At 42.1% G+C, this 26,142-nt stretch overlaps 1 protein-coding gene across 1 annotated transcript in view; it reads right to left on the reverse strand.

Moving 5' to 3' along the window:
• The window catches only part of GAD2 (glutamate decarboxylase 2), a 164,180-nt gene that overhangs the window by 17,974 nt on the left and 120,064 nt on the right, over positions 1-26,142 (reverse strand). The window contains exons 12-14 of the mRNA XM_030189918.1: positions 19,074-19,152; positions 6,343-6,492; positions 771-878 (exon numbers count right to left, since the gene is read on the reverse strand). Coding sequence (XP_030045778.1) covers positions 771-878; positions 6,343-6,492; positions 19,074-19,152 — 337 coding nt within the window. The remainder of the gene's footprint in view (positions 1-770; positions 879-6,342; positions 6,493-19,073; positions 19,153-26,142) is intronic.

Raw genomic sequence — 26,142 nt, forward strand, 5'->3', positions numbered from 1 at the left:
TTGCCAAAACATGGACTGTGTAGGGTCCCAATAAACTTTTTTGATGCTCTTACTTCCTGTTTGGGCTGGTCATTTGGATTTGGTTCTACTTCCACCCTTTGGTGTCAGGCAGTAACTAGCCACACGCTACTTTTAATTGTAATGCACGGCCATTTACTGCCTCCATTAAAAAAGCCTTTTTTTCCCAGCCACAGTAAATAATGGCACAGTGCATGCCAAAAACATGTGCCCACACTACTGCAGGCCACTATTTACTGCAGCTTATTAAAAGGACCCCTCAGTCCTCTCATCAGCATACGTTTTTTTTTTGCTTTTTGATTTATGCAATAGTGTTTCAGATTAATTCAAAATTTGTTTCAAATTTCAGTTTCCTAAGCCTCACAATTTTATCTAGCCAGCTAGTGCCACAGTAGTCTGTAATAATTTTCAGCAGTCGTATCCGAATAGTGCTGCTGAAAATTAACAGTTAGGGCCGTCCTGCAGTGCTTATCCAGAGGTCCAGCTAATCCAGATAAGCACTTTTGAATATTAAGATCATTTTATGACATTTCAGTTCAATAGGGCAGTGTTTCCTAAGTCCGGTCCTGGAGTACCCCTTGCCAGTCAGGTTTTCAGGATTTCCACAATGAATATGTATGAAAGAGATTTGCATATAATGGAGGCAGCGTATGCAAATCATGTCTGGCAAAGGGTACTCCAGGACCGGACTTGGGAAACACTGCTATAGGACATTAGTTAAAAGTTATTATTAAAAAAAAAAGAATGCATACCTTTCCATCAATTACCATTTCAAATCCTTCTCTGTTCTTTATTCTGTTGTAAAGATATTCAGCAAGGTCCAAGCACTTGTCAATATGTGCTTCAAATCCGACTGTTCCCTGGATAAAGAATATAGAACACAATGGTTCATACTCAGTCCTTTGAAACTCACACACTTAAATAGTTGTTTGGAAAGTCTTATTATATCCATATAACTTCTATAAAGTGCAACAATGGAAGGATTCCATGCCTTTTATGTAGGCAATAGTGCTTTTCATTGTCTAGTCTTTCAACTATGAAAGATTAAACTCGTTTGAAATATTTGGCTTGGATTTTGAAAATTGTTATTTTGTCTAGACAAATGAACATATGTCGAACAGATTTCCCATTCTGTGGTAGGTTTTTTTTTTGGTTGTTACATGTAATGATAATATGCTTATGTGGAGAAATTGCATAGCTAGTTTTTGCACACAAGATGGTTCACAGATTTTATGATGAAGGCATCAGAAGACAGATAAAAGATGAGGCGGTATCAATGACACCTAGAAAGAACTGTACAATAAGCATAGGGGTCCTTTTACTAAGGTGCGCTGAAAAATGGCCTGCGCTAGTGTAAGCGTGTGTTTTTGACACGCACAGATCCATTTTTTAGTGCACCTGTAAAAAATACCTTTTTAAAAAATTTTGGCTGAAAATGGATGTGCGGCAAAATGAAAATTGGTGGACATCCATTTTGAGTCTGAGACCTTACCGCCACCCATTGACTTAGCAGTAAGGTCTCACACATTAACCGGGTGCTAATGATCTATGCGCATAGAATTCTCTTTAGCGCCCGGCTAGCATCACATGCCAGAAAATAAAAATTAGGACAGCTCAAAAGGTGCCCTGACTATGCCCACAGACTGCCCCAGAACTGTCATGGGGGGTCTGCCTGGATATTTAGCAGCAATATCTGGGTAAGTGCTGCTGAACATCTGGATTTGCCTCAGTAAGCAGGAATTAACCAAGTAGGAACCTTCCTTCTCAGTTAAATATTGTTTGAACATTGACCTCTAAGTTTAGAAGATCTCAGCATATGCAGATGGCATCTGTTTTGCAACTGTCCAAACAAATGGGGCACGTATGGCATAAGAACATAAGAATAGCCATACTGGGTCAGACCAATGATCCATCTAGCCCAGCATCCTGTTTCCAACAATGGCCAATCCAGGTCACAAATATCTGACAGAAACCCAATTAGTATCAACAAGCCCAGACAGTAGCAGACTAATGAGGGATCTGTGATGCACACCCTTCAGTCAAGGAATAGAGAGGAATGAGAAGGCATAGGATGAAGTTAAGAGGAAATAGACTTAGGAGGAATCTAAGGAAATACTCTTTCATGGAAAGGGTAGTAGATGCGTGGAATGGCTTCCCGGTGGAGGTTGTGGAGAAGACTGTGTCAGAATGTAAGAAAGTGTGGGATAGGCACATGGGATCCCTTAGGAAAAGGAGGAATTAGTGGTTGCTGAGGAGGGGCAGACTGGATGGGCCATTGGACCCTTATCTGCCATCATGTTACTATGTTTTCTATGTTTCTATTGCTGTCTTGTCACTTGTGTTATGACTATGAGATAGGTGAGACTAGGGAAGACTAAAAAAGAATAAGAGAACTAGCTAGGTTGTATTGGGAGGGAGAGGGTTAACTGTTGAGAAATAAAAGCAAAATGAACACACTTTCAAAACACAGCCTTTACATACTTCTTCAGGGTGCAATTTACCATCCCTGGAGAGCAGTTAGTTCACTGAACCAAGTAGACCTTTGGATCTGGAAATCATTTTGAGAAAACAATCTTGAGCTTAAAGTCCCAAAATACTGAAGTACTGCATTTAAATCTGTTAAATGTATACAGCCAGCTAAGTCTATAATGCAAAGTAACAGCTTAAAATGTGAATGCTGTGGCCAAGTCATTTTCATTGCCAGAAATGATATTCTGTAATTTGTTTCTTCAAGGTAGGTTGCAAGAAGAATTTGCTTTATAATTGCTGCAGGAGGGAATAGAGAGGAAACCAGTCTGCTGGCAATTATGTATAGTCTTGTATAGTCTTGATATCTGGCTTTTTGAGTTGATTGCAATTCAACAGAACACTCATGCTACATAGCAGCTAAAATCAGATACAGAAACTATGGTGAATGATGGACTTCCAGTTTCATTTGAACAAATGGTCCCTTAAAGGGAAAATTACATGCACATTTTTGGTTCTACTGAAAAACGTATATGTATTTTCACAAAGAGGCCTGATATTTGGCTAGGCCAGCCAATGTGTAGAGTTAAGCGCTGGCTCTGGTGCTTAAATGCATTTGAATATTCAGCAAAACTGTCCATTTAACTAGCACTAAATAGTGGAGTGGAATAGAGTGGAGGAGTGGCCTAGTAGTTAGAGCACCGGTCTTGCAATCCAGAGGTGGCCAGTTCTAAATCCCACTGCTGCTCCTTGTGATCTTGGGCAAGTCACTTAACCCTCCACTGCCTCAGGTACAAACTTAGATTGTGAGCCCTCCTGGGACAGAGAAATATCCAGTGTACCTGAATGTACTCACCTTGAGCTACTACTGAAAAAGGTGTAAGCAAAATCTAAATAAATAAATAATAAATATATGTCTGACCAGCAACTGTGCTGGAGCCTATGGGGCTGATATTCAGACCACAGGAGTCAGCTTCCGCAGTCAGCGGTGAGGCTGGATTTTCAATTACAGGCCATTTCCAGTGACCAGCATTGAATATCCAGATTATTTTTGGTCAGTTTAAACTCAACCAACCAAGCCAATATTCAGCGCTGGTTGGTTAAATTTATAATAGCCAAAGATAGACCTGCTATTAGGGTGGCCCAGTTTGGCCAACAAATGTAGCCAGCGAAGAACTGAATATTCATGGATAGCCAGTTATATCGCATAATATAACCGGTTAGCTACTAACCCTTGGATTCTATATAGCATGCCTAGAGATCTGCGCTGATTTTGGTGCAGATTCTATAACAATGTAAGTAATTTAACAAGTTTAACAAGCTAATGAGCGCTAACAGCACTTAAGCAATAATGAGAACTAATTGACTAATTAGAATTTAGGTGCACAACTCACTAAGCTATTTCTGTGTACAGGCAAAAAGGGGTATAGTTATGGGTGGGGAAATGGGTGTTTCATGGGCATTCTGACATTTACGCACCTAGTTATAGAATATGGCCCAGTGCGCCTAAATCTACACGCTGGGATTTACACCACATTTTTGTTGGTGTAAATAGATGTGCACAGATTTAGGCACTGAAATATCAACTACAGTAAGCGTATTCTATAATTGGCACCTAAATCTAGGCACCAATTATAGAATACAATTAGCACTGATTTCAGTGCTGATTTTTTAGGTGCCTTATATAGAATCTTCCCCTAAGGGCTCACTGTGAATATTCATCGGGAGATAACTATCTCCCGATGAATATTCATGGATAGACATTCCTGGCTGGTTAAATAGCACAGAATATTGTGTTTGTGGGGGGTATCTGTTTAAAGTTAGGCCTAGCTTTAAACTCATAGCGGTCCTTTTACTAAGGTGCACCGAAGAATGGCCTGCGCTGGTGTAGATGCATGTATTAGGCGCGCGCAGGTCCATTTTTCAGCATGCCAACAAAAAAGGCCTTTTTTGGGGAGATGAAAATGGACGTGCGGCAAAATGAAAATTGCCTTACCTTACCTCGAGGTAAGGTCTTACACATTAACTGGGAGGTAATTGTCAGCACATGTACAATACCGATTACCGTCTGGTTAGCGCCGCACAGTGGAAAAAATATTTCCAGTGCACGTAGCAGATGCGTGTCAAAAATGAAAATACCGCCCGGGCCACACACTAGCCGGGTGGTAGTTCAAAATTGACGTGTATAGGACACGCGTACGCGTCTATGTAGCTTAGGAAAAGGGCCCTATAATTTGGCTGTTTAGTGGCCAAATATTGCTGGTACATATATCAGTTAAAGCTTTACCGTTGCCCCTCCTTAATGCCAGCCCCTTCTTATACAAGCAACATCCCCTTATGTGCGTCACGTTATAGAATTTGCTTAGACAGTTGTACACATAAATTCTAATTAATGCCAATTAGTGTCAATAATTGCTTGTTAATTGGCAATTATTGGTGCTGATTGACTTGTTAACTAATTAAGTTGCACATGCAAATCCAGAATACGACTGGATTTTCATGCAGAACGTAAGATGCACCATATAGAATCCGGGGTTAGTGCCTCCTAAATAGGAAGTAGTAAGTGGTCCTGCATTAATGTCCTGCAGGTACCGCGTGCTAATGGTTACATTAATGTACAACCTGCAATGAAACATAGAGGGCATGCCCCCAAAAGGTGATGTGTTAAATACGGGCTTAGAATGTATTAAACTACTGCATTACAATCCTGCATTAAGCCCAGATTTTAGTGCGCTGTAGTAAAAATTTATCCAGATAGCAGTCTGAATATTACTGCTATCCAGATAAGTTCCAGGACTCTCCAGGCTCTGCACTATCCGGAAAGTGCTGAGGTTAATTGCCTTGAGCTCCTACTGTAAAAGAATGGGATAAATAAAAAAAAATAAAAAAAAGGAAAAAACTTATTTGCCAAAATGACTCACTCTCTAGACGAATATCAGTTGTAAGATGACCCCCGATCTGTTTTTCAAACTAGTGATAGTACTGAGAAGATCCTAGCTGCAGGGACATTTACTGCAGGGAATAGATGGGTCCAGGTGTGCTACTGAATTTACTTGATCTCTCTTCAGCAGGGGTGTTCAACCCAGTCCTCGGGACACCCAGCCAGTCAGATTTTCAGGATACCACAATATATTTGCATGCACTGCCTCAACTGTATGTAAATCCGTCTCATGCATATTCATTGTAGGTGTGCTGAAAACCTGACTGGCAGGGTGTGTCCTGTGGACTGGGATGAGAATCATTGCTCTGCAATCTTCCACACTGTGGAACTTCGCATATTGTTGACAAAGCTAGGAGATATGAAAGTAAATTGATTAGCTTTAATTTGGTTGAATCCTTTCTTACAGATAAATCACAACAGGTCTGCTTAGGGAACCTTTACTCTAGTTCATGATCTTCAGGAACATTTGGCGAAGCCTGATTGTGGAAAATGCCCTGGACTTTCTCTGACAGAGGCTGGGAATGTGGGTTAGAAATTTGTTAAACCACTTATCAATAAAGAAAGAAGACTGAACATCTCAGAAATTCTGGAGTATTTGCTGTTGCATTTCTGAAGAATGAAAATGATTCAGTAAGTCTTCTGCATAATTAAGGACAAAGAAATCGATCTTACTGAAAATTTATTGTCTTCTGCTCATTTTTAGTGAACATAATGCTGTTTGGAGCAAGAATGGTGGTGCATTATCAGAAAAGATGTAGAAATTTAATGATACAATGCCAGCTGTAGTCCAGTGCATTCACAATTTTGTAGAATAATAAACAAAGGAATCTTGATAAAGAAAGACTATCCAAAGGACTGGGGCCAAATATGTTTTGCTATTTTTCTTCAAGGGTACTTCAATTTACACACTTTCTCACCTTTGCTCTCCACATGAGCCATAACTTGAAGATATCAACATGGCGCCCGCATTGCAGAGCTTTGTCTCCAGTGTCATATGAGAGGTCATAGTGCTTATCTTGTTGAAAGAGGTAGGAAGCATGCATTTGATTGCACTTCTGCATCAGCCCCTACAGGAGTCAAAAAGAAAATAAAAGCTTTATGACATTTCTTGGTATATAACCTTAATGAGTGTTATGAAAGTAGATTTGGTTTTTTTTTTTGCCACTTCCCCTCTAATTCTTTACTTTATTTATTAGACTCATTTTTGTAAATAATAATGTTAGTGCTTTAGAGAAGAGCTGCACTGAGGATGAATATAGAGTCTGTTGGGCAAGCTGTAATGACAGCATTAAATGGCAGCTGTGGCCCGATATTCAGCTGACAGTAATCAGTATTTTGCTGACTGCCGTCGGCATTATAACCAGAAATTCAGGGGATCTTTTACAAAGTGTTGGTAAGCCCAATTCGGGCTTACCGAATGCTAAATCAGGACTACCAAAGAAACCCCACGGAAATGGCTTGTGCAGCAGTAACCTGGCAGTAATCAGGCATCGCCGTGCACTGCCAGATTATCACTGGGCTACCGCAGGAGCCCTTATCACCACCTCAGTGTGCGGCAGTAAGGGCTCCCTGCCGCATGGCCCCTCAGTAACAGTTCTCTTACCACATGGCTATGTTTGTCTGGGTTTCTTTTACCTGCTGTGGTAAAAAGGGCCCTGGCACGCAGGAAAAACAGCTCCCGACACTAGTGCAGGGCCCTTTTTCCTGCCACTTGGTAAAAGGACCTCTCAATGTTGGGCCATGTCCAGGTGCTGGCACTGAATTTCTTGGAATACGGAGCCAGTGAAAAGATAGCCGATTAAGGGGTCCTTTTACACAGGCGCGCTGAAAAATGGCTTGTGGTAGTGTAGGCATGGGTTTTGGGGACCCGTTGATCTATTTTTTAACACGCCTGTAAAAAAGGCTAAAGAATCCGGGCTGTAATGACCTATGTGCATCAAATGCCACTTGGCACGCGTCCATTACATGCACCTCCCCCCCAAATATTTTCAGACGCATGTATTGGACATGCGCCAAAAATGAAATTACTGCAAGAGCCATGTGCTTGTCGGGTGGTAATTCCATTTTGGTACACATTGGGCGCACGTAGACACTTACGCAGCTTAGTAAAAGGGCCCCTAAATGTGATATTCAGCACATAACTGGCTATGATGAGCCGCATAAAGATAGGACTAACTTTTATGCGGTTACCTTGGCTGGCTAAGTGCTGAATAACCTGATCCATGCCTAAAGTTAGGCCTGGATCAGGCCATTTTTTCCTATGCAGGAGAGTATTTTGAACCATGGAGTTAGAGCCTCTTCCCTGAGGAAGATTTTTTGTTCGAAACCTGGCCAAATCGGCAGAGGTTCTCCTTTGGTTAAAAGTGCTGCCAACTAGTGTCGTTGCTAAAACTATAAAAGAAAATAAGAGAACAAGTGGAATAAGATAAGTGGTTATGCCTATCACATATATATATATTTGAAATATATTATGCACTGTTTAAAGTAAGGGTGGTCCTAGGAGGATTTGCACTACAACCATTATTCAATGGAGCAAGGAACACTGTGCTCCGATGGTGTAAGTTGCAGTTAGATCTGATGACCCCCAGAAAAAGAATAAAAAAATATGTTTTCTCATTGCATGACTAAATTTTGATGCACTGCTACTCCTGTCTAAATTTATTCAAGAGCACTGTTTGGTAATTCTAAGAGCTTATATGAGATTTTTTTTTGTTTGGGACACCTTACAATATTATTAAAGTTAGGCCTGGGCATTTACACCAGCTTTTCATTGGCGTAATCTGCTGCACCTAAATTCTATTCGCGTGGATGGGCTTAGGCATATTCTTCAAACCCCACCTAACTTTAGACGCAGTTTACAGAATATGCCTAAGCATGTTTTCGATTGGCGCTGATTTTTTAGGTGCCATATATAGAATCTAGCCAATAATGTTGTCCTAACTATACAGGTACTGCCGTACACCTGGATATTCAGTATCAGTACTGGACAGGTGCCAGCACTAAATATCGGGGCCTAATTCTAGTCACGGTTACAAGCACTGTGAAAAATATTGACTACTTTGGGCAGAATATCAGCTACAACTTGTGCTAAAATGGAACAGAAAAAAAAACAAATGGACCTCTTTAGTAGAAAATCAGGTGCTCACATAGTTGGGTTTATCTGGCACCTTAGTGCAGCAGGTTATTGATGGCAAGGTACTTCCTGGACATTACACAGGAACATAGGAGGTTGAATGTTTGGACAACAACCACAATAATATTGGTAGCTATTATGCAAAAACATATACGCATACTTTTCCCAGCAAGAGTGAGATATTCAGTTGGTATAGTAAAATAAAAGCAAGCATTTTGGGGATGGGTAATTTAATAACAGGGTTCCCAGTTTAATACAGGTTAATACAGCAAGAAGGTGCCTACTTTTAACCAATTTTATAAAGACTCATTGGTGCCTCTGTCTCTTTGTAAAATGCTAGCCCAAATCCTGTAGAAATCACAACTAGATTGAAAGTGCAAACATTTAAATATCAGTGTATACTTTATGCATGATCACTCATATTTTATGAAACACATGCATACATTGTGACTCCACACACGCACACATACTCAGCTGCACTGAATGCACTTTTGGATGTGACCTAATTTTAAAAGAGTCTATTTATATGTGAAAATCAGCTTTTTCTGTAAAAGTCATCAAAAATTGCATGTGCAAATTTGGGCACATGTCCAATTTGTACATGTAAATTAATTGAATAGTGAGCTAATTAGTGGCAATAATTGGCTTTTTAACAAGTAATTATTGGCACTAATTAAATTAAATTGGAACTTACATGTGTAAATTTAGATGCGGGATCCACGCCTACATTTTATTCGCAAGTAAAAAAAGGGCTGTGGAAATGAGAGGGTCATGGGTGGAATGAGGGTGTTCCTAGCATGTATGTGTGCTGTTATAGAATAGGAGGGATATGCACGCAATTTAGGTGTGTACATTTGCACCACATTTCAGTTGGTGCAAATGACCATGCTTAAAGTTAGGCGCGAGTCCTGGGCGTAAGTGCTATTTGATGAGGTCATTTTAATTAAGATGAATGGGTTTGTCATAATGCTACTTAATCAAATCATGTGTTATCTCTGTTAAAATGGTTGTTAAACATGCCATCAAAAAGCTGGCCACTATTAAGAGCATAAGAATAGCCATACTGGGTCAGATCGATGGTTCATCTAGCCCAGTATCCTGCTTTCAACACTGGCCAATCCAGGCCACAATAAGCTGACAGAATTCCAAAGAGAAGCAACATTCCATACTACCAATCCCAGGGATAAGTAGTGGCTTTCCCCTGTCTGCCTTAATAGTTTATGGACTTTTCCTCAAGGAACTTCTCCAAACATTTAAAAAACCTAGATATGCTGTTTTTACCACATCCTCCAGCAACAAGTTCCAGAGCTTAACTAATGTTGAGTGGAAAAATATTTTCTCTTATTTGTTTAAACAGCATTACCATGTAATTTCATGGAGTGTCCCCTCGCCTTTGTACTTTTTCAAAGAGTGAACAATTGATTCATGCTTTACTCCACTCAGTATTCTGTAGATCTCTATCATACCCTCTAGAAAAAAAAGGCAAAAGGGAAGTGTAAAAGATATGGGGGAATGGTGTAGTGTGACAAGCATTAGGTGTAACCATTTGTAGGATGTTACTTCTTATCCAAGACAGTTTTTGTCATCTTCCTTTTTTTCTACATAATTGTATTGGTGGGGTAAGCCTGCAAAATTCCAACAACCTTCCTTACACATATTTAACCACAAAGCTAGTCATTTTCAAAAGCATTTTTGTGATTAAAGCAGTACTTTTGCATAGAGGTAGGCTTTATAAACCCACTTGTCCAATATATATATTTATACTTATGTTTATTAATTTCTTGGTATACTGCCTAAATGGGGTAAAGGATCATAGGAGTAAAAGACATCCATTAAAGTATCATAGCACAGTAGAGAGGACAGGGCAAGAGAAAGACAAAGGAAAGAGTATGACCATCGGTTTCCTTGTCAAGACCATAAGCTTGTTGAAACAAGTGTATCTTTAAGGCAGCTTAGAACTTCAAGTATGAAGGTTCTAAATGGAGAGGGGCAGGGAGAGCATTGCATGATGCTGGGGCTATTCAAAAGAAAGCTGCTTAATAAGCAGAATCAAGCAGGAACTGTAAGGAGTAGGAACGGAACAACGAGATTCATAAACTGAGCACAAGGCACTTGCTGGAACATATGGAGTAGTTGATGAGGACAGGTAAGACCCAGCAATAGAAAAGAGAGAATTATGGGTCAACATCAAAATCTTGAATTCTATAAAGAGGTGGGAGCCATTGTGAATGTATTTGGAGTGTGGTGACCTGGTCAAATATTTTGGCATGTAAAGAATATGAATGGCCGATTGAAGTCTTTTAGTAAGACATATGTTGATTCCAGCATAGAAAATTTAAATGTGCAGTAACTAAGGGCCACTTTTATCAAGCTGGGCTCGTGGGTCCTGGTGTGGTAATGCTGACAAAGGCAGTTCACTTTGAATGGGTTCGGTCAGCATTGGCAAAGTAAGCTTACCAGCCTTAGTGGAGATATTTCCATTAGTGAGGTTGGGAGAGGTTTGCATTTATATGTAGACTTTTGAAAATACACATAAATTAATCCAGAAAATGTGTATGGGGTGGGGGTGGAGTGGGGTTAAGAGCCCATATTTGGCAGATTGATCCTTAAGGGTAGTACTGTGAGACTAACGCTGGGGATTATAACCACCATTTGTACCAATGTGGCAACAAGACAGGTTCAAAGGTGGATAACTCCTGTCCCAGTCACTAGACTACCAGGGCTACCTGTTAAGTGATGAGAGGATGGGGGAGGATGGCATGATGTTCTTAAGGTGCAGTAAGTGCACATTAGTAAAAGGACTCTCGTTTGTGCAAGCATATTTTAAAATACACATGTACTTCACTGAAAATATGCCCCAGGGAATGCCTATACATGGTGTGTCTTTAAGTGTACATCAATGACAATGTCAAGGTCAATGCTAAACTTCTTGACCGCTGCATTCCCAAAATTAGGGTTCAGTGTGGTGTACAATAAAGACAACATCTAATATTATACAAATATAGTAAGAAACTTCTAACAGAGAAGAAAATATATTAAATAAGCCTGACCAAAAAGATAAGCTTTCAGCATTATACGAAATGTCAAATAGTTCTGTTCCATTCGGATTATCAATGGAAGAAAATTCCATTCTGGAATTACCGAAAAGATAGAGTTGATCATCTTCAAAAAACACACTGTGCCAAAAGAAGAACAGAGAGTGAGTTGACCCCACAAATGAGAGGAATGACCAAATAATGACTCAGAGATCATATTTATTAATAACCGTGAAGTAACTTGGCTCACCCCGACAACTCTGCCTCAGTCGCAGCCCTTTGCCACGGAGGCTACCTTTTCTCCCATTCACCCCGTACAGCTAGCCGCGGCGGCGGCGTTGGCCTACTACTTTCGCCCTCCTGCAGTTTTCAACCCCTCCTCCTACCACAGTCTCACTGCTTCTCATCCTTTGAAGTCCATTCCATCCGTCTATTCTACCCGCTGCCACTCTGTGTTGCAGTCATCTACCGCCCCCCTGATAAGTCCCTCCCTTCCTTCCTTACTGACTTCGATGCCTGGCTCTCCGTTTTTCTCGAGCCCTCATCCCCATCCCTCATTCTTGGTGACTTCAACATACACACTGATAACCCATCTGACTCATACGCTTCTCAATTCCTCACCCTAACCTTCTCCTTCAACCTCCAACTGAGCTCCACCACCCCTACTCACAAATCTGGTCACTGTCTTGATCTCGTCCTCTCTTCTACCTGCTCAAACTCTAATCTCTGCGTCTCCGCTCTTCCCATTTCTGACCATCACCTGATCACATTCACACTTCATCACCCTCCCCCTCAGTCCCGCCCAACCCTAACTACTACCTCCAGGAATCTCCAGGCAGTTGACCCCCCCACCTTATCCGCTAGTATCTCTGATCTCCTCCCGTTCATCACTTCCTCCGAGTCCGTTGACAAGGCTGTCTCCAATTACAATGCCACTCTCTCCTCCACCCTTGACACCCTTGCACCGTCTGTTTCCCATCCCACTAGGCGCACTAATCCCCAGCCCTGGCTTAACCCTTGCACACGTTACCTTCGCTCCTGCTCCCGATCGGCTGAACGCCTATGGAGGAAATCTCGCACCCATACTGACTTCATTCACTACAAATTCATGCTATCCTCCTTCCAGTCCTTCCTATTCCTCGCCAAACAGGACTACTACACTCATTTGACTAATTCCCTCAGCTCTAACCCTCGTCGTCTCTTCGCCACCCTCAACTCCCTCCTCAAAGTGCCCTCCGCTCCCACCCCCTCTTCACTCTCTCCTCAATCACTGGCTGACTACTTCCGCGACAAGGTCCAGAAGATCAACCTCGAATTCACCGCTAAACCTTCTCCTCCCCTTCATCCTATCTCCCACTCCCTCAACCAACCAACCCAGGCCTCCTTCTCCTCTTTTCCTGATATCACCGAAGAGGAAACCGCCCATCTTCTCTCCTCCTCGAAATGCACCACCTGTTCCTCAGACCCCATCCCCACCAACTTACTTACCACCATCTCTCCCACTATCACCCCTCCCATCTGTCATATCCTCAACCTCTCTCTCTCCACCGCAACTGTCCCTGACATGCTGTTGTCACACCGCTCCTCAAAAAACCTTCACTTGACCCTACTTGTCCCTCCAACTACTGCCCCATCTCCCTCCTACCCTTCCTCTCCAAAATACTTGAACGCACCGTTCACAGCCGTTGCATTGATTTTCTCGCCTCTCATACCATCCTCGATCCGCTTCAATCTGGCTTTCGCCCACTTCACTCGACAAAAATGGCATTATCCAAAGTCTGTAATGACCTGTTCCTCGCCAGATCCAAAGGTCATTACTCCATCCTCATTCTCCTCGACCTATCCGCCGCCTTTGACACTGTCAATCACAACTTACTTCTTGACACACTGTCTTCTTTTGGGTTCCAGGGCTCTGTCCTCTCCTGGTTCTCCTCTTATCTCTCCCATCGTACCTTCAGAGTACACTCTCATGGTTCTTCCTTCACCCCTATCCCGCTCTCTGTTGGAGTCCCTCAGGGTTCTGTCCTTGGACCCCTTCTTTTCTCTATCTACACCTCTTCCCTGGGCTCCCTGATCTCGTCTCATGGCTTCCAGTATCATCTCTATGCTGATGACACCCAGCTTTATCTCTCCACACCTGACATCACTGCAGAAACCCAGGCCAAAGTATCGGCCTGCTTATCCGACACTGCTGCCTGGATGTCCAACCGCCACCTGAAACTGAACATGGCCAAGACCGAACTTCTTGTCTTCCCACCCAAACCCACTTCCCCTCTACCTCCACTCTCTATTTCGGTTGATAACACCCTCATCGTCCCCATCTCATCTGCCCGCAACCTCGGTGTCATCTTCGACTCCTCCCTCTCCTTCTCTGCGCATATCCAGCAGATAGCCAAGACCTGTCGCTTCTTCCTCTATAACATTAGCAAAATCCGCCCTTTCCTCTCTGAGCACACCACCCGAACTCTCATCCACTCTCTCATTACCTCTTGCCTTGACTACTGCAACCTACTCCTCACTGGTCTCCCACTTAGCCACCTATCCCCCCTTCAGTCCGTTCAGAACTTTGCTGCACGTCTTATCTTCCGCCTGAACCGCTACACTCATATCACCCCTCTCCTCAAGTCACTTCATTGGCTTCCGATCAGATACCACATTCAATTCAAGCTTCTGCTACTAACCTACAAATGTACTCGATCTGCAGCCCCTCCTTATCTCTCAACCCTCATCTCCCCTTACGTTCCTACCCGTAACCTCCGCTCTCAAGACAAATCCCTCCTTTCAGTACCCTTCTCCACCACCAACTCCAGGCTCCGCCCTTTCTGTCTCACCACACCCCACGCATGGAACAAACTCCCCGAGCCCATACGCCAGGCCCCCTCCCTGCCCATCTTCAAATCTCTGCTTAAAGCCCACCTCTTCAACGTCGCCTTTGGCACTTAACCTCTACACCTCTACCCAGGAAATCTAGACTGCCCAACTTGACATTTCGTTCTTTAGATTGTAAGCTCCTTTGAGCAGGGACCGTCCTTCTTTGTTTATTTTGTACAGTGCTGCGTAACCCTAGTAGCGCTCTAGAAATGTTAAGTAGTAGTAGTAGTAGTAGAAGTAGAACCATAGATAGTTTGAAACTGTAGGCATAATGCCTTAAACAAAATCCGTTCGAACACAGGGAGCCAATGTAATTTCACCATAAATAGTGAAATACTAGTAAACTTATGTAGCCTAGATATTAACCTTAGTGCAGTTTCCTGAATAAGTTGGAGCTTTTTAAGATGTTTAATACTTAGCCCTAAATAAAGTACATTACAGTTGTCTAGATAGGTATTATCAACATCTGGACTAAGAGTGAAAATGCCTCTTGAGTAAAAAATGACTGTATTAGCCACAGCTGTTTCATTCTAAATAATGTTTTTTTTCCATAAATAATTAATTTGAGAACCGTAAGATATTGAGAATCTATAATAATCCCCAACATACATGATTCGGCTTCAACAGTAAACACCTGATTCTTAGCTAATGTGAAAGATGAAGGTACTATTACATCTGACCTCTTAAACCATAGGATCTTTTTTATACCTGAGTCCAGCTTTTATTTGTTAGCAAATGCCCAGTTTTGAATCCTATTAATCCCTGATAACACAATATCAGGCAAGTTGGTAATATTAGGCGGTACTGGAAACAAAAGCAAAATATCATCCGCATATGATAATCACAATTCACCAGTGTTCAAACTAATTTTTCCTAAAGAAGACATAAAAAAAAGTTAAATAACACTGGAGACAGAGGTGAGCCCTGAGGAACACCGCAGCCATGGGATCAATATCAAGAGAATATTTTATTCTGTCTCACACAATATCTGCGGTTTTCTCAAAACCAGTTGAATACAGAACCAGAGATACCAATATCACTCAACCTAGACAACAGCAAATCATAATCAATGGCATCAAAAGGCACTGAAATATCAAACTTAAATAATTTGTTTACTAGTGCCAAGTGCCTCCTTCACATAAGATGTCAATACTAACAAGAGGATCTCAGTACTGTGAGATGGTCTGAAACCAACTGAGAGAACTGTAAACATGAAACTTTATTCAGGTAATCCATAAAGAGCTGTGCACTTATGTTAATCTCCATCAAACACATTAAGAATGAGAGCATTTCCTCAATAAAGAGGCAGTAGAAATGGGTGGAAAAGAATTCCAAATCTGATCTACCCACACAGGTTGTTCCAACGCTACTAAAATTCCCAATGATGGAATACCACTCTTAGGTGTGGACTGTAATAGCTGTGTTTGAATATGAACTACTTTATGAAGAAAAAAAATCAGCTAGCTCCTGAGTTCATGGTGATAGAGGTTGAGGCCCCAAAAAACACACCAAAAAGGGGGACATACAGTAAATCGAAGGAAAACAGAAATGGTGAAAGGAAAATGTTCCAAGAAAATCGGGAAGTCCATACTTATGAAAACAGGTGTACAGTCTTGACCCTCCAAAGACATTAACAGTAATAACCCAACATGGACCGTGTCTTTTAATGCCGTCATCTACTATGTTACTATGTTTTGGCATAAAACCTTCCTCAGGGGTCACCATATATAAAAATTAAATGAAACGTGACTGTACAAAGTGCCAGACCAAATATAGATAAGACATCAGGGTGCATCAAAGTGAACTCTAAATCAATTGCTTGAACATTTGTGTTGATCAGGTTTGAAAATAATATTTTCCCAGCTGCAAATTAGAATGTAGAAACCTGGCTGTATTTTAGTATAGCAACTGTATAACACATTCTCACTGAAGTTCACACAAAGAAAGTGTGCACATATGTTTGTATAATTATCTAAGTAGCTATATTAGTATGGCTTTTGTTCAAACATCTAATCTCCTAGTTTTCTATGGCATTTCCGGGTAGTAGCCTGCTGCACTAACTCTGATCAAAAGAAGAAGTGCAAACCAAAGCATTGGAATCACCTGTCGGCCCAATATTCAGAAAGGTTTATCTGGGCAAGAGAAGTTTCTGATCTGACCATCCAGCAATATTCAACAGTACTTAAGTGAGTAATGCTGCTGAGGTATTAGTGACGGGATGGAGCCTAAGCAGAATCAGAACTTAACCAGTTAGCAGAGATATTCAGCCCGCAAACCAGCTAAGTAAGTGAATAAAACTAAGACAGCGAAAAGGTTGCCTTAAATTTATCTGCCGAGCTAATCAGGCAATGGTCTGAATATCAGCCCAGCATTGAATATCTAGGGTTAAGTCAGCTCGTGCCTATAAGCAGCTTACACACCGCTGACTCATGTGGGCGGAACATCTATCTCTGTGTTTTGACTAGACAGGTGAATTCTCTTTATAGATACTTACAACCTTTGACCTACTCTACTTAATCCAGTCATTTTATTCACAGAAAAGGGAATGGACGGTATTACTGCAAATTCTTTATAAAGCTCAGCTTTCATGTCTGAAACTTATCATAGAAGGATCATTCCCCTAATGCTATTATAGTGCAAATGGAGGTAAATGACAGATACCCAAATGGGGGTAAACAGCAGTTAGGCGTCTGCTGCACTTAGGTGCTGTTCTGTAAGGGGCCCTTTTACAAAGGTGCACTAAAAAGTAGCCTGCGCTACTTTTAGTGGGTGACTTCCCCACGCGCTCAGTCCACCTCTTAGCGTGTATGCCAAAAAGACGAATGTCTATTTTTGGCAATAAAGGTCAGGCACTAAGTTCAAAATTAGAGCCTGGCCATTTACTGCGTGAGCCTTTACTGCCTCCTATTTACTTGGTGGTAAAGGCTCATGCACTGACCTGAATTAATGGGGTAGTGAGTGGCAATGTGGTTGCACTGCCCCGCCCCCCACACAGTAGAAAATAAAACTGATTTTCTACTGCGGGAAACTGCATGTGCCAATTTCTGAACTACTGCCCGCTCCTGTACTATCCTGGTGGTAGGGCCAATTTAGTGTGCACTAAACTTTGTAAAATGGGCCCCTAAGGGGGGAATTCTATACATGGTGCCTAAAAAATCAGAATGAAGCAAGTTTCCGACTAAGCATATTCTATAAATGGTGCATAGATTTAGGCGCGGTATATAGAATACACTTAGTTGATATCTCAATGTCTAAAACTATGTACATCCATTTACACCAAGGAAAATGTGGTGTAAATCCTGGCACGTAGATTTAGGCGCAGAGGGGCATATTATATAACGGTGCATTGAAATTTTGGAATGTCCATGAAACACCCGTTTCCCTGTCCATAACCATGCCCCTTTTTGGCTGTGTGCATTAGAATTTAGGCATTCTGTATTACAGAATATGCTTAGTGATTTGCGCGTGTAAATTCTAATTATTGCCAATTAGTGTTCATTATTGCTTGTTAAATACTGTTAAAACGCTGATTGGCTTGTTAAGTCAATTAAGTTACACATGTAGTTATAGAATACATTTGTATTTCAGCACAGAGCACTAGGCACGTTATATAGAATCCATCAGTAAGTGCCTATGTGCTTCAGCGTGTAGCTACAAAGGGTCATGTATGTGGGTGGGGCATGGGTATGGGCGGCTCAGGTACCAAACCTGTAGAATACTGTGCTAGGCGACTATGTGCCAAAATTTAGGTGCCTACACTTACACCTTGCTTTTAAATGGTATGTGTGGGCACCTAAATTTGGTCGCCTAAAGTTAGATACCTAAATGTTGGCACCCAACATAGACTCTACTCTATAATAGAATGTGGGTGCCCAGATGCCATTATAGAATACCATCAATGCACAGATTTTGGGTGTCTAATTTTTAGTGCCCTTTATAGAATTTCCCCCTTTTACCTCCTAATTCTATATGTCGCCAAAAGTTGCCAAATTTCGGCATGCACCCAATTTGTAATTAAATAACAAGCTAATTAGCGCTAAGAACAAGCAATTATTGGCACTAATAAGATTTACACAGGATCAGAAAAAGGGGACATGGAAATGGGAGGGTCATGGGTGTAACGGGGGCGTTCATAAAATTAACACGTGTTATAGAATAACGGGGATACATGTGTCAACTTGCACGACGTTTCAGATGGTGCAAATGGCCACGTCTAAAGTTAGGCAAGATTCCCAGGCATAAGCCCTATTCTATAAACCACGCCTAACTTTAAACGCGGCTTATAGAATAACCCTTTTTTGGCACTGATTTTTTTGCACCATATATAGAATTTAGCTTACATTGCTTTCTATTCCTTGTTGACAAGGGCTAGATCTAAACCCATTATCCAGCATGCTAGCAAACTAGTCACTGTCACTGATATTATTTACTCCTGTTTTGGCCTCTCCTACCAAAGAAATGTCTAGATCTGTACTATGTTTTCAGTTTTGCTAATAAGTTTCAGTCTAATAAGCGTGACAGAATAAAAAGAAAAGTACGGCACCACATCCATTCAAAGCTTATATTTTGGAGTTGAAATCCAGAATGAAAGGAACGTGGAAATTGATACCTCTTCTCTCACTAGTAGAGCAGAGCACTGCAGCGGAACACCCATCATCTTATGTGGATTCCATGTCACTGAATTAGCCCTAAACAAACACATGAAAAATGAGCTTTAAAATAATTATTTATTCAATCATATTTAGAAGGTTTGCACATATGTAAATTGACATATAATAAGAAACAATTTGAGAACAGGCACTACTTATACATGTATGCCACAGCATGCATGTGTTTTGGGTGGACCTTGAAAGTCTATGGGCCCTGTTTACTTAGCTACGCTGTAGCTGCGCAAACTTCTTAGCACATCCTAACACTAGAGACACCCATAGGAATATAATGGGTGTCTCTCTCGTTAGTGCACGCAAATGTTTAGCGCACGCTAAAATGTTAGTGTGCCTACAACATGGCTTAGTAAACAGGGCCCTAAATTTGTTCTATATTTTGCAATTACATTTTTAACTACCAGACCCTCAACCATTCTTCTAACGTTTGGAGATCCATTCTCATGGTTTCTACTCCCTCCAGGGTATCCTCTCTATTGGCTATCTTTGTATCATCCTCAAAAAGGCAAACATTTCCTTCCCCTTTAGCAATGTCTCAAAACAGGGCCCAAGGTATGTTAGGGGTCCTTCTACTAAGCAGCTGTGGGCTTACTTCGTGCCAATCTGGAGCTACCGTTGGCCCAATGCATGCACCAGCAGTAGTTCCACCCCCAGTGAATGGCATTTTCAGTGCTAGCAGAAATATTCAAAAAATGTTTCTTCAGGCGCTAACCTGGCAGTAAATAGGCAGCACCGCACGCTACCCGGATACTGCTGGGTTAGTGCAAGAGCCTTTATCTCCACCTCAATGAGTAACGATAAGTGCTCCCTCCCCGCATGGCCATGTGGTAAGTGAAATCTTACTATATGGTCATTTTTATTTGGCACTTTTACCAGCTTCGGTAAAAAGGGCCTATGCTCGTGGCAAAAACAGCCCCCCCCCCCCCGCCGTTAGCACATGGCCCTTTTTACTGCAGCTTAGTAAAAGGGCCCCTTAGTGTGTTGGAGATGTAAGTTTCATGTGTGAATGGATATCATGGACTACAGCACAACATATCTAGCCAAAGCAGTCTCAGGCTGGATTGCACAAAATGAAATGTGTTATTTAGTACTGCCATTTGAACACACAGCAAGCCTTAAATACAACTAAAAATTCTCATTGCACAATCCACACGCGCTCAAATAATTGCAAAGACATGATTAAAGGAAAGTATACCTTTATATTAAAAGGTTGTTCTTGGCACTTTAGTCCTCCAGGTTTGGTCTAGCTTATGAATATGGTTATATCTAATGATTTCTGCACGGCTCTCTGTTTGAAGAACACAGGATGGTACTTTTGACTAATATATAGCAGCAAAATTAATGCTATTCAACTGAAGTTTACTGTGTCACCATAAAACATAGGGTGGTGGTGGGTTGGGGGGATGGAATATGCCGATTGATAAAAAACCAATGTCATTAAACTACTTGGTAGAGATGCCTGCTGCTAATGGCATAGGTCCAAAGAGAATTCGTATTTTCAAGTAAAGTATTTCAGTGCAATAATAATTATTGAGCACAGGGGTTCAAACCCACACAGGCAGTGAATAACTGTGAGCATTTTGCCTCAAAAGAAAATAAAAAACTGCAAAATGTAGGAGGTTTTCTTGCTAATTTCACAACTGTTTATTTTCACCCTCAAATGTCATACCCACCTCCCTGGCAGCAGTATGCAGGTCACTGGAGCAGTTATTAGGGGGTGCAGTGGACTTCAGGCAGGTGGACCCAGGCCCATCCCTCCCCTACCTGTTACAATTGTGCTGCTTAATGTTTATTAGTCGTCTAACCCCCCAAACCCACTGTACCCACATGTAGGTGCCCCCCTTCACCCCTTAGGGCTATAGTAATGGTGTAGACTTGTGGGCAGTGGGTTGTGAGGGGGATTTGGGGGGCTCAACACACAAGGGAAGGGTGCTATGCACCTGAGAGCTCTTTTACATTTTTTTTTGTTTTTGTAAAAGTGCCCCCTAGGGTGCCCGGTTGGTGTCCAGGCATGTGAGGGGGACCAGTGCACTACGACTCCTGGCCCCTCCCACGAACAAATGCCTTGGATTTATTCGTTTTTGAGCTGGGCGCTTTCATTTTCCATTATCGCTGAAAAACAAAAACGCCCAGCTCACAAATTGTTGAATAAAACATGGACGTCTATTTTTTTCGAAAATACGATTCGGTCCGCTCCTTCAAGGACATGTTCTCGGAGATAAACGCCCATGGAGATAGACGTTTTCGTTCAATTATGCCCCTCCACGTGTGTTGTTATAGAATTAGGAGGATCCACGCCTAATTTACATGCAGGGATTTACACCAGGTCTTTAAAGGGTATCCAAACACTACAAAATGCCGTAGTTAAACTTCTCTGCCATGCTAAAAGAACAGTAGAAAAAAAGTGAGGATGAACCAAGAAGGAATACCAAACAACTTTATTAAGGATTTTCAAAAAACGACCCGACACGTGTTGGGTCGTTTTTTGAAAATCCTTAATAAAGTTGTTTGGTTTTCCTCCTAGTTCATCCTCACTTTTTTTTCTACATCTCACGGTGCGTGAGGTCTTTTACCTCCTTTTTTTGCTGATTTTTGATGCTAAAAGAACAGACCATGTTTGCCCCCTACTTCGAAAATACCACTACCTTCCTAAAGAACAATGAATTATTCACAAACTCCTCACACTTACCTTTAAAGTTTTCCAACAGGGATCCCCAGATTATCTAGCTAATCTTGCTATTCCTTATTCACCAAGTCATCCGTTGTGCTCCCTCAACGATTACCATTTAGTTCTACCAAATCCCAAACAAGCTAGCTTAGAATCAACAAGACACTGTGTGGATCATAGCTTGTGAAATAGTAATAGGGTAGCAAAGAGTAGGGGAGCTTACTTAAGTGAGTAAAAGACCGCACATTTTTTCTGGGTTAAGTTTTAGGGGCCTTTTACAGAGCAGTGGTAACACCAACACGGGTTTACCACTTGCTCTTTCGGGACTACTGCTTGCCCAATGTGGTCAATGGTGGTAGTCCTGCCCCAAGAGCGTACCATTTCCGGAGGAAAGAGAAAACCCCCAGAAATAGCTTGCACGGTTATAACCCGGCGGTAATCAGGCATCGTGGGATTAGTGTCGGAGCCCTTGAGGGGCATAATCAAACGGCGCCGGCGATCTTTTTTGGCGGCGCAACAACAGCTGGCCGGAACCGTATTATTGAAAAAGATGGCCGGCCAACTTTTGTTTCGATAATACGGTTGGGGCCGGCCAAATGCCACAGATCGCCGGGTTTGAGATGGCCGACTTTATTTTTCAGCGATAATGGAAACTGGAACCGGCCATCTCAAACCCGGCCAAATCCAAGGCATTTGGCCGTGGGAGGGGCCAGCATTCGTAGTGCACTGGTACTTCTGGTTGTTTAGATCTTGCTGATCAGTTATGTTATGACTTACTTGTTCAGGAGTGCTGTATTTTGTGATACTGTTTTGAAAAATGTTCAAGAAAGACTTCATACAAATGAAAAAAGTCTCTGCCATGCATTTTCCCTTGATGGCCGTCCCTGATGTGCATTTCCCTTAATAGCCGTCTTTCTCCCTGAACAGGGAAATCGCAGACAGCTTAACGCACTGTGATTGGCTGAGAGAGACCTGAAGGGGTATAATCAAAACGGAGGGACAGCCAAGTAAGTGGAGCTGTGGCCAAGTGGTTACATCATGGCTCTTGTAATGCAGAGGTGGCTGGTTCAAATCCCACTGTTACTATTAAAAAAGCTGTGAGCAAAAGCTGTTTTGATTTCCCTGTTTGGGGAGAAAGCCGGCCATTAAGAGAAGTGCACTTTTGGAGCGAAAGACGACTATTAAGGGACGTGCATGTCAGGGACGGCCATCAAGGGAAAATGAACGGTAGGGACTTTTTTAATTTGTATGAAGTCTTTCTTGAACATTTCTCAAAACAGTATCACAAAATACAGCACTCCAGAACAAGTAAGTCATAACATAACTGATCAGCAAGATCCTTTTTTTTTTTTTATGAGCTGGCCGACGGCTTCCCCACCTAGGAAGGAAATGTTTTTAAAGTTTTTTTTTTGGGTGGGAAGGGGTTGGTGACCACTGGAGGAGTATGGGGAGGTCATCCCCGATTCCTTCCGGTGGTCATTGGTCAGTTTGGGCATCTTTTTGAGACTTGGTCGTGAAAATAAATAGACTAAGTAAAACCGGCCAAATGCTTGTCATCGCCGGTTTTCTTTTTTCCATTATCAGCTGAAGCCGGCCATCTCGTAAGCACGCCCACATCCCGCCTTCACTACCCTGCCGACACGCCCCCTTGAAGTTTAGCCGGCGAGTGTGTCCAAAAATCGGCTTTCGATTATACCGATTTGGCCGGTTTTAGGAGATGGCCGGCCATCTCCCGATTTGTGTCGGAAGATGGCCGGCTATCACTTTTGAAAATAAGCTGGCTTATCATCACCTCAAAGGGAACTCCACTCTATTTGCATCATGTGGGAAAGGAGGCATCTCCATTATACGTCAAATTTTTTTCAATCAGAATTGCTTAAGAATTAATCATTGACCCCTGAAGCAGGTGCTGTGCGCCGAAACATGGGCTGTGTCGGGTCATTAACACAAGATTGGTATTCAAGTTATACAATTAAAAGGATTTGTGTCCCTGTTTTGAAGGCTCTTAGTGCTTTTTTTCTGCTGTTTTGGACCTTGATTTGTCCTTGCCATTTTCAGGGCATAGACTGTAGAAGTCTGCCCAGAATTGCCCTTATTCTAAAATTTCTGAATTTAATGTCGAAGTCCCTGAAAAGCTCCACTCCTGCCCATCCAAAGTGCCATTTATTGAATCTAGTCCTTTGCACTCATTTTAGAAGTTCCATTTGTGTTTTAGACATGCATAAACTATTATTTGGATGTTTGTATTGCAAACAATCTTAAAAAACCAGGATATACACTAAAACTGAAAAACATGCATCTGACAAGGGAGTTTGGTCTTGTGCAGGCCTAAAAATAAATGTATATACTTCATCTGAGAAGAAGAATGCATGTTTGTATCCAAAAAGATTGATAGCTGGATTTACACATGCTGTCCAGGATATCTATGTTTCAGAAAAGTGTTCCTATTGAGCAGCGCTCCACTAGAGAGATTACGGGAGGTAACCCCTTAATCTCCCAGGGACCCTTTTACTAAGGTGTGCTGAAAAATGGCCTGCGCTGGTGTAGGCATGTGCTTTGGACACATGCAGGCCCATTTTTCAGTGCACCTGCAAAAAAGGCCTTTTTTGTGGCTGAAAATGGATGTGTGGCAAAATTAAAACCAGCGCATGCCCATTTTCAGCATGAGTCCTTACCACCACCCATTGACTTAGAGGTAAGGTCTCAAGCGTTAACCAGGCGGTAATCGTCAGTGCGCATACACTGCCAATTACCGCCGGGTAAGACCCAAAGGGTAGAAAATTTCTATTGCATGTTTTGAATGCACGTCAAAAATGAAATTACCACCCGGGGCACGCAGTAGCCAGGCGGTAGTTCCAGTTTGACATGAGTTGTACGTGCATAGGCGCCTTCGCACCTTAATAAAAGGGTCCCCCAGTGATTGATATCCCCTCCGAAAGTGAAAATAGTTCTGTGACAGCTTCAGGAAGAATCAATGTTAAGTTTCTAAAATGGTTGTCAAATGTTTAAGGGATTCAAAAGTGGATGCTTCTGTTGCATGTGATCAGGTTCTAGATTGGCAAATCATATTTTAAAATATCTGCGAATATTCAAGCGCTGGCCGATTAAGTTTAGTGGGCAAATTGGATCACATAAATAGCAGTCCTATCTTTGCCCACTACTAACTTAGGGGTCCTTTTACTAAGCTTTAGCAAAAAGTGGCCTGTGGTAGTGTGGGCCCATGTTTTTGGTGCGCCAGGCCAGTTTTTACTGCATCTGGAAAAAGGGGCTTTTTTCAATGGGGAGATTTCTTTGTCTCTGTATTTATCCAAAATATAAACAGTATGCAGCTTTAGACAGAACACCTGAGTGGGGGTCGGGGGGGGGGGGGGCGGCAAGATTCCCCGGGCCTGGCCTCTAAGGGGGGTGGCCCGGAGTGAGGGAGCGGAAGCTTCTTCCTGCCTGCCTGCTTCTGGTTCTGTCTGTCTCCTGTTCCTGTGTGCCAGGACCCGAATGACTGTGTTAACGCAATAACCCAGGTTCAGGCAAACAGGAGAGCAGGAGACGGCAGACCGAGGGAGGGGCAGAGTGACACAGGAAGGTAAGGGAGCAGTGGCAGCAGCAATTGTACGGGAGGGCGTGCAGCGCAGCGGCAGCCCAAGTGGGGGTGGGGAGGGCTGGTCCTGCCCTGGGCTCGATTGTGTCTCTTTGTGGCCCTGGCTTTAGGAAGTTAGAATATATGTTTTGTGTCAGAAATGTTGATATTCTTGTTGAATAATAGCATTGCACTCTAAGGTGTGTAGTTACTAACGTGTGCTACTGTTAATACATCTTGCCCACCCTTCTTATAGGCAGCACTCAATCAATGCTCATATAATTACTCATTTGAAAGCTCTCAGCTGTGATGATCTCTGCTGACCTTTGAAGAATACTGCATTCAGAGATAGTGACTCTTGCCCTCATTGCAAATGTGTAGTTTGTTCAGCGCAGCCTACCAGAATGTTCCGGATTTATATTTAAACAGGATGAGTTCCACAGCATTACCAATGGGTGTCTGCAGATTGACTCTGGAAACCAACATTTATATTAATAATCTGCATTGTCCCCCTAATTCTGTAAAAGTCACCAAAAATTGCACATGCAAATTTGGGTGTGTGCCCAATTTGTGCATGCAATTTAATTAAATAACAAGCCAATTTGTGCTAATAATTGGCTTTTTAACAAGCAATTATTGGCACTAATTAAATTTAATTGAACTTTATGTGCATAAATATAGGTGAGCGATCGGTGCCTAAATTTTATGCCCAATTTGAAAAAGGGGACATGGAAATGAGAGGGGCATGGGCAGAATGGGGGTGTTCCTAAAA

The sequence above is a fragment of the Microcaecilia unicolor genome, chromosome 1 (genome assembly GCF_901765095.1).
Source record: "Microcaecilia unicolor chromosome 1, aMicUni1.1, whole genome shotgun sequence".
Classification (NCBI taxonomy): Eukaryota; Metazoa; Chordata; class Amphibia; order Gymnophiona; family Siphonopidae; genus Microcaecilia; species Microcaecilia unicolor.